At 60.9% G+C, this 11,317-nt stretch overlaps 1 protein-coding gene across 2 annotated transcripts; it reads right to left on the bottom strand.

The window, feature by feature from the left end:
• Nucleotides 1–1,158: 1,158 nt before the first annotated feature.
• Nucleotides 1,159–11,227, bottom strand: LOC107160207 (granulocyte-macrophage colony-stimulating factor receptor subunit alpha-like). 2 transcript variants are annotated; one of them, XM_015506863.2, is made up of 11 exons: nucleotides 10,971–11,216; nucleotides 10,677–10,819; nucleotides 9,818–9,944; nucleotides 9,597–9,726; nucleotides 8,998–9,182; nucleotides 7,700–7,839; nucleotides 6,557–6,580; nucleotides 4,857–4,992; nucleotides 3,893–3,995; nucleotides 2,463–2,541; nucleotides 1,159–1,645 (listed from the first exon to the last, which is right to left on the bottom strand). In XM_015506863.2, the coding sequence occupies exons 1-11, from the start codon at nucleotides 11,044–11,046 to the stop codon at nucleotides 1,568–1,570; spliced, it is 1,221 nt and encodes a 406-aa protein (XP_015362349.1). In that variant the 5' UTR covers nucleotides 11,047–11,216; the 3' UTR covers nucleotides 1,159–1,567. The 2 variants fall into 2 exon arrangements, with proteins under 2 accessions (XP_015362349.1, XP_048640599.1); XM_048784642.1 differs by lacking the exons at nucleotides 1,159–1,645; nucleotides 2,463–2,541; nucleotides 3,893–3,995 and having other exon boundaries at nucleotides 4,862–5,361; nucleotides 7,725–7,839; nucleotides 10,971–11,227.
• Between the last annotated feature and the right edge of the window lie 90 nt (nucleotides 11,228–11,317).

Genomic DNA, 11,317 nt, shown 5'->3' with positions numbered 1-11,317 from the left:
CCCCCCGCCCCGCGGAGAGGGAAGGTGGCGGAAAACAAGAGAAGGAGCCACAACTTCCAGATCAGAGCCCTGTCACTTTGCAGTGAAGGGGCTGAGGGGTGGTTAATTAAAGGATTTCACGAGGCTCCTCCTCTGGGTCTGTGTCCCCTCCTCTGTCTCTGGGGAGGACACGGCCATGGCACGAGGGCCACCCGACGCAGGAGGAGCCCATCTCAGGGCCCTTCACTAGAGGCCGTCCTTGTCCCCTGGCTTAGGCGGGCCTGGCCTCTGGGACCTCACAGTTTCCTGCGGGATTCCCCGCGTCCGGCCACAGGGCTGGCAGCAGGACTCACCCTCGCGATCTGGGGGGACACATTCCTCCACATGTCCCCATGGCCATGATGACGGACCCTGGGACCTCCCCACTTAAGCCCCAGGACCTTGGTGCTACCTGCGAATGGGCAGGTCCCATTCGTCCATCTTCCTGGGTCTTGGCCGACACCCAGGAGCCCCCTGGACAGTCCCCGGGTGGTGTCCAGGGAGCCAGGGTGACACACAGTGCACTGTGTCCTCGTGAGCAACCTCTCCGTCATTTCTGCACCCCGGGGGGCGAGAGAGACTTCGGAGACCTGGACGGGGAGGAGAGCATCACCCCGAATCCACTCCGTGTCCCAGGTCGAAGCATCTGTCCCCAGGACACATGGCCGGTCCAGGACCTGGGGATGGGACCCCATTGAGACAAGGCATCTCTGCAGAGATGGTCAGTGCAGGGTCCTGAGCTGGGCTCCTCCTGGTCAGGGGGCCCTCATGCCGTGGCCGTGTCCTCCCCAGAGACAGAGGAGGGGACACAGACCCAGAGGAGGAGCCCCGTGGAGACGGAGGCAGGGACTGCAGGGACAGGTGACCCTGGAGCTAACTCCTCCCTGAGCGGGGGGGCTCCCGTCTTCCAGAAGGACTTCTCTCCGGGCTCCGCTGTCCCCTGTCCCAACCTCAGTGCTGTGTCACCCCCCGACCCCTTATCAGCAGGGACGGCTGGAGGCCGTGGCTCCTCGGGGTTGCGACAGGACCTCTGGGGTCTCGGGCTCCCGGTGTCCAGCTGGCCGCGGGGACAGCCAGATAGCCGGGGTTTCTTCACACGCAGGAAGTCTTTTGAAAGTCCCTTATCTCGAACCCGCGAGGTTTTGCAATTAAAATCTTTAATTCGCCGTTTACGATTCGCGGCTTCTCTCTGGTTTGGGGGCCGGGGAGGGGACCCAGGGGCGCTCAGCCCCGAACCCTGTCCCTAGTCATTTTATTTTTTTTAATTTAGACACAGAGTCTCCCTGAGTTGCTTAGGGCCTCGCTGAGTTGCTGAGGCTGGCCTCCACCTTGCCGTCCTCCTGCCTCAGCCTCCCAAGCATCCGGGAGTACAGCTGTGAGCGGCGGTGCCCGGCTTATCTTTTCCTGGGGGAAGGACGCAGAGGCTGAGGAGGACCTGGTGCGTTTCAGCATCTCTCCAGGAGGGTCAGAGCCCGTCCCAGGACACAAGGGACACCTTTGGGAGAGGGACGGGGCACAGAACTCGTCTCTCTGCTCGTCCGCGGGCCAATTACGGTGTTTCCTCCACGGCAAGGACGTCCTCGGGTTCCTGGGAGTCTGGCGGAGGCTGGGACTCCACCCAGGTGACCTAAGAGGGAGAAGAAATCACACGGGTGAGATGGTCCACAGATGACCCTCTATTGTCCCGCCAGGAAGGCTTGTCTGACACCAGCACTGTCCACAACAGCAAGAAGGTGTAAAACCACCCAAGTGTCCACCGGTGTTTCAAGAGATCCACAGAACAGTGTCCAGAGACACGGTGGAATATTACACAGCCAAGAAAAGGAATGGGGCTCTGATACCGGCTAGGATGTGGATGGACCCTGAACACAGGGCGCTCTGTGACAGAGGCAGACCCAAAGGTCCACCCCGGGGACCTCAGTGCACCTCCGTCACCTCTGCAAAGACTGGTCTCCAGCCACAGGCACGTCTCAAGGTCCTGGGGTCGGGATTTTACATGGAATTTGAGGTTAGGTCACCATTCGTTCTAGAGAGTTTTTCAATGGGGACAGGGACCCTGCAGACACTTAACCTAACTCCTTCTTTCTCCAGAGCTGTGATGGACAGTGTCCACTGTGTTAATCCCCCAGTGTGGCGACCTTGGAAGATGGTCACAGTAGCATCAGGGAGAGAGAGAGAGAGAGAGTCAGAGACGAGACCCCGAGCCCAGCCAGGGACCTCAGCATGCCCTGGTCACCAGCTCAGAGGACCTTGCTCCCTCCCCACCCCCCGATGCCACTCAGGACTTTCTTGCTGGACACAGAGGTCTCCGTGGTGGGTGCGGCAGGGTCTCTGGGGTCTCGGTCTCCTGGTGTCCAGCTGGGCCCTTAGCAGCCTCAGCCAAGGCACAAAGCTGTCCTTGTCCCCTGGCTAAGGGCTGCCACGGCTGCAGCTTGGGGACCCACCTGATTTGACGCGAAGTCGCTGGTCACTTCCCCTTTCACCCGCGGGATGGGCGGGAACAGCCTTCGCCACAGCGAGTACCTGGCCGAGGACAGGGAGCCTGAGGGGCAGCGTCCGGCTCCGGGGCGCGGCTCCGCTCACCGGACGGGCCCTCTGGACCTGGCTTGCCCGTGGGCTGCCCGTCAGGGTCACTCTACAAGGAGCAGGAGCCGAGGAGGGCTTTCTTGCACCCGGATGCCCCTGTCACAAGTTCTGGGGCGACAGCTCCGCAGAGAAAAGGAGCCCCACCCAGGAGCGGGGATGAGTCACCCCCAGGACAAGTTCCAGCGCCCTGTCTGGGGGTCACTGAGTCCAACCGTGCATGCACCAGCCGGGCGAGTGGCCCACGCCTGTCATCCCAGCAGCTCTGGAGGCTGAGGCAGGAGGATCACGGATTCAAAGCCAGCCTCAGCCACAGCGAGGCCCTGAGCAGCTCAGGGAGACCCTGTCTCTCAATAAAATGCAACACAGGGCTGGGGACGGGGCTCGGGGGTCCAGCGCCCCTGACATCCATCCTCAGTAACTCCCCACCAAACGTGCATGTACCTACAGGGCTCCCTAAGCACCCAAGACTGACCAGCCCCTCCAGCGCTCCCCTGGGGCCCCACGCCTTTGATTGACGTCCTCCCTGGGGAGAAGCCCGGGCACAGGGCAAGGCCCGCCCTTGCACCACACGCAGCACAGCTCTTGGCCAGGGTGTGCGCAGGTACCCGGGGCTTCCATGACGTCTGAATCCCGCATGAACAGTGCAAGTGACCCCTCCAGGTGCAGTGACCCCTGCAGACCGCAGGGAACTTGAAAACCCCTCCCCTCTGTGACGCGCAAGGCGAGACTTGCGCCTGGGCCAGACGCACAGGGCTGCTCCGCAGCGCCCCCAGGGTCGGACGAGGAATTGCAGTGGCCACATCCGGGGATTAAGTCCCCCCCGGGGGCAGATGCGCATGTTAGGCTCCGCAGCGCCTCCACGGATGGACGGAGGAATTGCAGGGGGCGGAGCAGGCGTTACCTTCGCAAATTTGGCGAATTTTAGAAATGGGGCAATTGGCACTCTAGCCCCATTTTTGTTGCAACGATAGGAATGCAGCCCATGCCCTTGCTGATGCACAGCAAGTGCTCTACCACGGAGCAACACGCCCAGCCCTCTTATAAGGAGCCCTGGAGACAGCCATGGGCTCTGTCCAGTTCCAGAACATTCGAATTATCACAAAGGAGACCGCACCTATGAGCAGTCCCTCCCCATGCCCTCCTGGTCCCGGCCTGAGCAACCCTAGTCTGGTCAGTGCTGCGGATTTGCCTGCTCTGCTCCTGTGGTCTAAACGGCCACGCAGCCCGTGGTCATGGGGGTCTGACCCACTTTGCCAAGTGGGATAGTTTCAATGCCACTCAAAGTCACCTTTTGCAAAGGAACATCAGGACCACGGTGGACAGGGTGGCTGCCCCCACTACCAGCACCACCAGGGTCACAGGGATGCTGCCGTATCCCTCTTCTGGGATGCCTGATGAGGAAGAAGAGCAGAGGGTCAAGAGGGTCCAGTAGCCGGGCTCTACGCACAACCTCTTCCTGTCTTCAGCTGGGGACAGGAATCAGGGCTGCATCTGAAGAAGAGAGAATTCCCCAGCACAGGGTCCGAGGGACTTGGGGAAGCTGGCGCTCAAGATCAGTGGCCCTCACCTGAGAATCGGTCCTTCCCTGGTCCCTGACCACCTGTGTCCCCAGGGGCTCTTCCAATGTCCTGAGCCCCTTTGGAACACTCTAAGGGCACAATCCCAGCACGATCCTTCTCGGGATGGTCACCTTGACACACCTCGCTTACATCCAAAGAAATGGAGACCATCAATCAATCATTGCACAGCCAAAGGAATGAATGCGGCATGGTGGACTGTCCAGGTGCAAGGCTCCCCAGTGACTGGACCAGCCCGGGTGGCTTTAGGCATCTGGCAGAGCATGGATTTCTGCAGCTCTCAAGTCCCCTGGCTTGTGGTCCCTTTTGACTGCAGACTCTAACCTGGCGACCCCGTGAGGACAAGGCCAGCATCCTATCATGGGGACAGGGCAGAACCATTCTCCAGATTCTCTGTTCCCGGCAGGAGTCTCCACCCCACGACGCCCTGATTGGCAGGTGTCATGCATAGATGTGGTCATCTCATCTCCAGGACCCTGACGGGAGCCTCCTTCCCGGGGAATCCGGGAGCACGAGAGGCCAGCCTCATGCAGGACTTAGCCCTGGGCAGACTCTCAGCAGCACTTCCCAGCACAGACGGGGAGATTCAGGTGGCGGGACTGAGTCAGAGGGTCCCCCCGTGGCCAGCTCAGCTTCCATACGGCCCCAGGAGCCGCCCGGGAGCCGGGCACCTACCGAAGCGCAGTGTCCGGCTCCATTCGCTCCAGATCTCGTTGCGCTGGTACTTGACCCTCAGGCGCACGGTGTTCTCCGTGCGCGAGTCGGAGCTGGGGGGCCAGTACTCGTTTTCGTCTTTCCCATCTAGAAAGACCTTTGAGAGGAAAAGGGGTCCGTGCTGGGGACCCAGGTGGAACCGGGAGGAGGGGCAGCATGAATGTCCGCGGCCCCTGAGGGTCGCCTGTCGCCTGGGCTGGACACGGACATGTGTCTTCTGCTCCTTGCCTGTGGCGCCCCCAGGACATGCACAGGACACAGGTGCCCTCCCGGACCAGGCAGCTGTCCCCCCACGGAGGGGTCTACAGCTGCAGAGGCTGGGAGGAGCAGATCAGCTGCCCGGTGGTCAGAGCGGCAAAGACCTCGTGCCCTTGATCCACAGGGAAATCTCTGGGCTGGGCAGGGGCAGGGGAAACACCAGGACATGTCCTTCTGGGCCAGTGGCCGTCTCCATTCCCTACGGCAGCTGGGGGCAGGCGAGCTGGTCACACCTTTCAGCACTGGCCAGCACCTTGGGCATCCCCGGGGATTGTTACCGCCTGGGGCAGATGGACACGGGAGCCTCCGCAGCGCCCCCAGGGGCGGACTGAGGAATTGCAGTAGCTACACCCGCGGATTAACGCCTCCTGGGCAGAGGACTCGTGAGCCTCCGTAGCGCCCCCAGGGTGGGACGGAGGAATTGCAGTAGCCACATCCGGGGATTAAGTCTCCTGGGGCAGATGAGGCTCTACAGCGCCTCCATGGGCAGACGGAGGAATTGCACAGACCACATCCAGGAATTAACGCCTGTTGGGGCAGATGCGCATGTGAGGATCTGCAGTGCCCCCAGGGTGTGTTGGAGGAATTGCAGTAGCCACATCCGGGGATTAAGTTGCCTGGGGCATGTGAGCTTCTTCAGCGCCCCCAGGGTGTGGACCAAGGGATTGCAGCCGCCACATCCGGGGGCATTAAGTCTCCTGGGGCAGATGAGGCTCTGCAGCGCCTCCATGGGCAGACGGAGGAATTACAGTAGCTACATCCGGGTATTAAGTTGCCTGGGGCAGATGAGGTTCTGAAGCGCCCCCAGGGGCAGACTGAGGAATTGCAGGGGGCAGAGCCGGCCTTGCCCACATCTGCCCTCCAGGTGGATCCTGACCCTCCTTCCGCTTCTCTGGGCCACTCAAACTGTGGTCCACGGGCTGCAGGAGCCGGTGGAAGGTTAGGGCTCAGCGGGGGACCTGAGAATCAGGCTCCCAGGTGCAGGAGCCACCAGCACCTGCAGGCGCAGGACCCTGCTGCCCCACGTGATCCCTCCTCTGTCTCTTGGGAGGGACACGTCTGTTGCATGAGGGCCCCCTGACCCAGGAGGAGCCCATCTCAGGGCCCTCCACTAACTAGGTCCACCGTCCTTGTTTCTGAGGTCCCTTTGCAATCCCAGGTGGGTCCTGCCCAGCGCACTGTGCGTTCTGAGGCGAGCCCCCGGGGGCAGCTGGTTTTTTGCACGAGAGGCTGCTCCGTGTGCCGTGCGCACCGTGCGCCCAGGTTGGACGGAGCCCCCCTCTTCTGGCCACGGTGCCTGGTGACCACCAATGGGCCCCCCGGGGACTGTGGTTGAGCTCAGATCATCTGTGAGGTCTGTGATGGCTTCAGCACAGGATTCTGGGGAGGAGAGAGATACTTACAGGGTCTCTGTTCGGGGAGCCGCTCTGTAAAAAGAAACACAGAAAGAAGAGGGTCAGTGTTTTTATTTATTTTTTATTTTATTTATTTTTTTTGTCTGTAGCCAACGTGGACAGTGACCCTAATCCCCGGAGTTGCAGCAGAGATCATTTTACACTAAAACCGGGCGTGAGACCCCACCGGCACAGGGCCCTCCTTGCAGCTTGGGTTATCTGAGTGACCGTGGAACACTTCTGGGAAGGAGGCCACCGTCAACCCCCCTCTTCCCAATGACTTCATTCCAGGAAGGAGAGAAAAATGGGACGCCCTCATCAAATCCCCTTTTTATGGCCGGAAGAAGACGGAGGAGGCCACTGGCGCCTGCACAATCAGACACTGCCAGGACTCGCTTATCTCCATCTTGTTCTCTTAAAAACACGTTCGTCTTCCCGGAGAAACAATACCTTCTTGTACAGGCCCTTTCCTTCCCTTCCGGTTATTTAAGCATCTAACTTTAGACATTTATGGGCTACTTGTTTTATGAGCTCCCATGAGCAGTTAAACAAACTGTGTGGGTTTTTTTTTTTTTCCCTGCGGATAATCTGCATCTTGTGTTTAATTTGCAGGCCCCCAGAACCAGACATAAAGGGATAGAAAAGTGACCTTCACTGAAATGAAGGTCCCTAGGTTTCCCTGGATGGCAAAGGTTCTCTAGGGACAATAATGAAGGAGAACAGAGTGGACTTCCAAGATCTGCTGAGGAGGGGACATGTGGGTCATCCTGGGCCCCTGGTCATACTGTCCACAGAGGGGACAGCAGCACCTGGACTGTGAGCAGGAGGGGCACCTGGGTGTGGTCACTGGTGTGCAATTACCCATGTGTGGTCACCTGTCTGAGGTCACTTGTGTGTAGTTACTAAGGTCACCTGTGTGTGGTCACCTGCATCAGGGCCCCTGAGTGTGTTCCCCTGCTTGAGGTCACCTGTGTGACCTGTGGGGAGCCGGGGGACCCCCAGAGGGGCTATGGGAGGACCAGGCTGCATGACCCTGCAGTGACCAGAGGTGAACAGCAGCCCCCCACTGAGCAGAGATGACAGTGAGACACACAGAGGAACTTCCTGGTGGGAACCAGACCCCAGGGGCCACAGGGAGATGCGGGTCAGTACCGTCCTCTGGATGTCCAGCTCGTACCGGAAGGTGCTGCTCGCTAGGTCGTACCTCCGGTGGGGGTTGAGCCACCGGATGACGTGGCTGTGGCTGGACGCGTTGTAGTGGACGGTGACGTTCGCCGGCGGGTTGTACTTCTCTGCAATAGAGAGCCCCGGAGTGACGCACCCGCAGGACCGGCCTGGGCAGGTCCTTGGCCTCCTGTGTCCCTGTTCCCTCTCTTTTCTCTTTGGTACCGGGATGGACCTCAGGGACAGTGGACCCCGGAGCCCCGTCCCCAGCCCTATTTTGCATTTTATTTAGGGACAGGGTCTCCCTGAGCTGCTCAGGGCCTCGCTTTGGCGGAGGCTGGTTTTGAGCCAGCGGTCCTCCTGCCTCGGCCTCCCCAGCTGCGGGGATGGCAGGTGCCCGGCTGCATGTCCTCTCTCTGTGCAAATCCCTCCAGTCCCGGGGACACTGGTCACCAGCTCCTGCCTGGCTCGGGAACACCAGTAAAACCCAGGAGCAGATTCCCCGAAGCCACGTGACCCCCAGATGTGCATTTATGCCGCCTGGACAGACGGACACGGGAGCCTCCGCAGCGGCCCCCCGGGGCCGGCCGAGGAATTGCAGCAGCCACATCCGGGGATTTAGTTGCCTGGGTCAGATGAGGCTCCGCAGCGCCCCCAGGGGCAGACTGAGGAATTGCAGGGGGCGGAGCCAGCCTTGCCCACATCTGCCCCCAGGTGGGTCCTGACCCTCCTTCCGCTGATGTCCATCAATGTGACCTGACCAACAAAGTGCGTGTCTTGACGGGGGTCACAACAGGACACCCCAAATAGGACGCTTGGGAGTGTGGGTTTGTTTAGAACTGAAGGAACAGAATTGAAAATCTGTGAACCCCAAATCCTCTCCTTCCCTGAGTTCTTTCCAGAACATACCACCCCTGAAAGACACCACATGACCCCCCAAGTTTCCCTTTGTTTCCCACGAAGCACCCCCTCCTACACACACGCACGGGCATGAAGATAAAAACCCAATCTGTCTGCTTGTCTCCACTATCTGTCGCTTGGCCATTTTAATCTGCACCCCCCCGGGACTGGACTTAACAGATGGATCTGAGTTGTTGGCTGCGAGTTCAAGGTTCACGCATCCACGAGAAACGCTCAATACGGCGTCTTGGAACGGAAACGCACATGCACCGAGGTTGTGGACTGATCCACTGACTCTGGGTCTCCCGTTGGTGGATGGCTTGGGACTCAGAGTGGGGGACACGGTCACTGTACCTCTGGGGCGTTGTCCTGGGACCCCGTCTTACCGATTTTAAAGGCCACCAGAGGGGCAAAGTCCAAAAACTGGACGGCCACCGCGTTGCTGGTCCCGTTGAGCAGGAAAAAGTAGTTGTCTGTGGTCTTGGCTTCGCCCAGGTCCTCGAAATGGCAGCCCACGTGCACCCCGGCCGAGTCCACCATGTACTGGGCGCATTCGGTCTCGTCCTCGTCCCTGCAAGGCACAGATCCTCCTGCCTCAGCCTCCCAAGCTACTAGGACGACTGGCACGTCACTGCCTTTGGAGTCTGTTTCCTTTTTGACAGCTGAATAGTATTCCACTGTGCACCCAGACAGCACCCTTGGTAGGACCCTTGGGTTGACTCCTTTTCCTGGTGACAGGGAACAATGCTGGGGGCGCCTTTCTCATCACGGTTTCCTGCCCTTCTCGACATAATGCCCAGGAAGAGCGTTGCTGGATCACGCCGTACCTGCATCCCAATTTTTTTCCCATGCCATTTTCCAAGGAGACTCTGCTCCGTGAATCCATCTGTCATCCACTCTGGTTTCCTTCCAGGCCCAGCCGGGGGACCCAAAGGTGCCCCAGGACACTTTCCCGCCCTCCCCGGCCCACGCCTGGCCCCCGGACCTGGAGAACCAGGAGTAGAGGTGGTACTGGACGTCTGCGGGGGCCGCGGGGCCGCGGGTCCAGCTGCAGTTCATGAAGCGCACGTCGTAGATGAAGCAGGAGAAGCCGGTCGCCCGGGAGCCCTCCTTGCCTGGAAGGTCCACGGAAGACCCTCACCCGGGGTCCAGCGCCACGTGCCCCCTGCTGACCGCCACGCTGCGGCCCCGGGTGCCCCGACTCACCTGTGCTCGGGAAGACCAGCTCCTCCTCAAAGTCACCGCCCCGGGAAGAGCCCCGCAGGGTCAGGGTGGCCCCGCGGTGCAGCAGGGCGTTGGGGAAGGCGCACCTGTAGGCCAGGTCAGCGGTCCCCTGCGGGAGGAGACGCGGGGCAGGCGCTGAGCGGCACCGGAGGAGGCCGCTAACCTGGCCATCCTCTCTCTGCAGAGGCCGGCTGCAGCCAAGTCCACCACCAGGGGCCACCCGGGTCCCACCGCCCTGGACATCTGCTGGTCCCCGAGCTCCGGACTTCTAAGCCTGGACACAGTGGCCCACCCCTGTAACCCAGCTCTGGGGAGGCTGAGGCAGGAGGATGGCAAGTTGGAGGCCAGCCTCAGCAATTGACTGAGGCCCTGTCTCCAAATTAAAAAAATAAAAAACGTCTCTGTGTGGAGGGACTTTCTGGGCGGGCAGGAAGTTCTGCTTGTGATCCCATTTCCTCAAGAAGCGTCCAGCTGCGGGTCGTAGAATGGGGAAGGTGTCAAAGCCCGGAGTGAGGACCCGGAACCGGGGGGACGGGAGCTGCCCGGGGTGGACCACAGGCTCAGGTGGCGCGTCGGGTCAGCTCAGAGTGGACGAGAGCCACCGCCACCGTGTTCGTGCCCAGAAGGGACTCGGACGCGGGTGTCACGGCACCTTCAGTTGGTCTCCCCTTCCTCTCTGCAAACCCCCCCCCCGTACCCTAAAAATACTGGCGCCTCTTCTGCTCATCTCTCCTTTGGGTCCTTTTAATTTGCAGACCCCCGTCCCGGAGCCAAAGAGTGGGGGAAGAGATCTTCCTTCCCGTCCTGGGTAATCCGTGGGCCCCCGGCCCTGGCCACCTACCCGAGGGCTGGTGCTGGTGGCCGGGGCCAGGGGGGTGACGATCCTGCAGGAGTGCTGGGTCACCTCTCTGCTGTAACGCCACGTCAGCAGTTTCTTCCGTGGATCGAGCTTCAGGTTGAGGACAGGAGAGGCGTTGTCCGCGGCTGTCCTTTCAGAACATGGACACTTAGCAGGGACCCTGCTCGCGGAGCGCCGGGGGCTGGTTCTGGGGCTCTTGGGGCCTTCTGTCTCCCGCCACCACTGAACACGGGGTCCGCTGGGTCCAACCCCGACGGGAGACCCTGCCCTACGCACCCAGGGGCTGCTGTCCTTCACCCAGCGCCGGACGGACGAGCATCAAGAGCCACGCTGACGCCCACAGAGCCGCCATGACTGGACCTGCATGCCCAGAGGGGACACTGTGGGTCAGCGGCGTGTCCTCCCCTCATGCAAACCACAGAGGTCCCCGAAAACGAGTGGGGGACGGCTGGACTGTGTCCTGTCTGATGCCCCTGCTGCAGCCCTGGCCCCAGGACCTTGGGACGTGCCTGTGTGTGGGGCAATGGGTCCGGGAGGACCCAGGGAGAAGACGGCGGCTGCCAGCCCAGGACGAGCCCGCCCTGCCCACCCTGGACCTCGGACCCCCGGCCTCCAGGACAATA

The sequence above is a fragment of the Marmota marmota genome, unplaced genomic scaffold (genome assembly GCF_001458135.2).
Source record: "Marmota marmota marmota unplaced genomic scaffold, marMar, whole genome shotgun sequence".
In the NCBI taxonomy this organism is placed as follows: Eukaryota; Metazoa; Chordata; class Mammalia; order Rodentia; family Sciuridae; genus Marmota; species Marmota marmota.
This window is presented reverse-complemented; position numbering and strand designations above follow the sequence as displayed.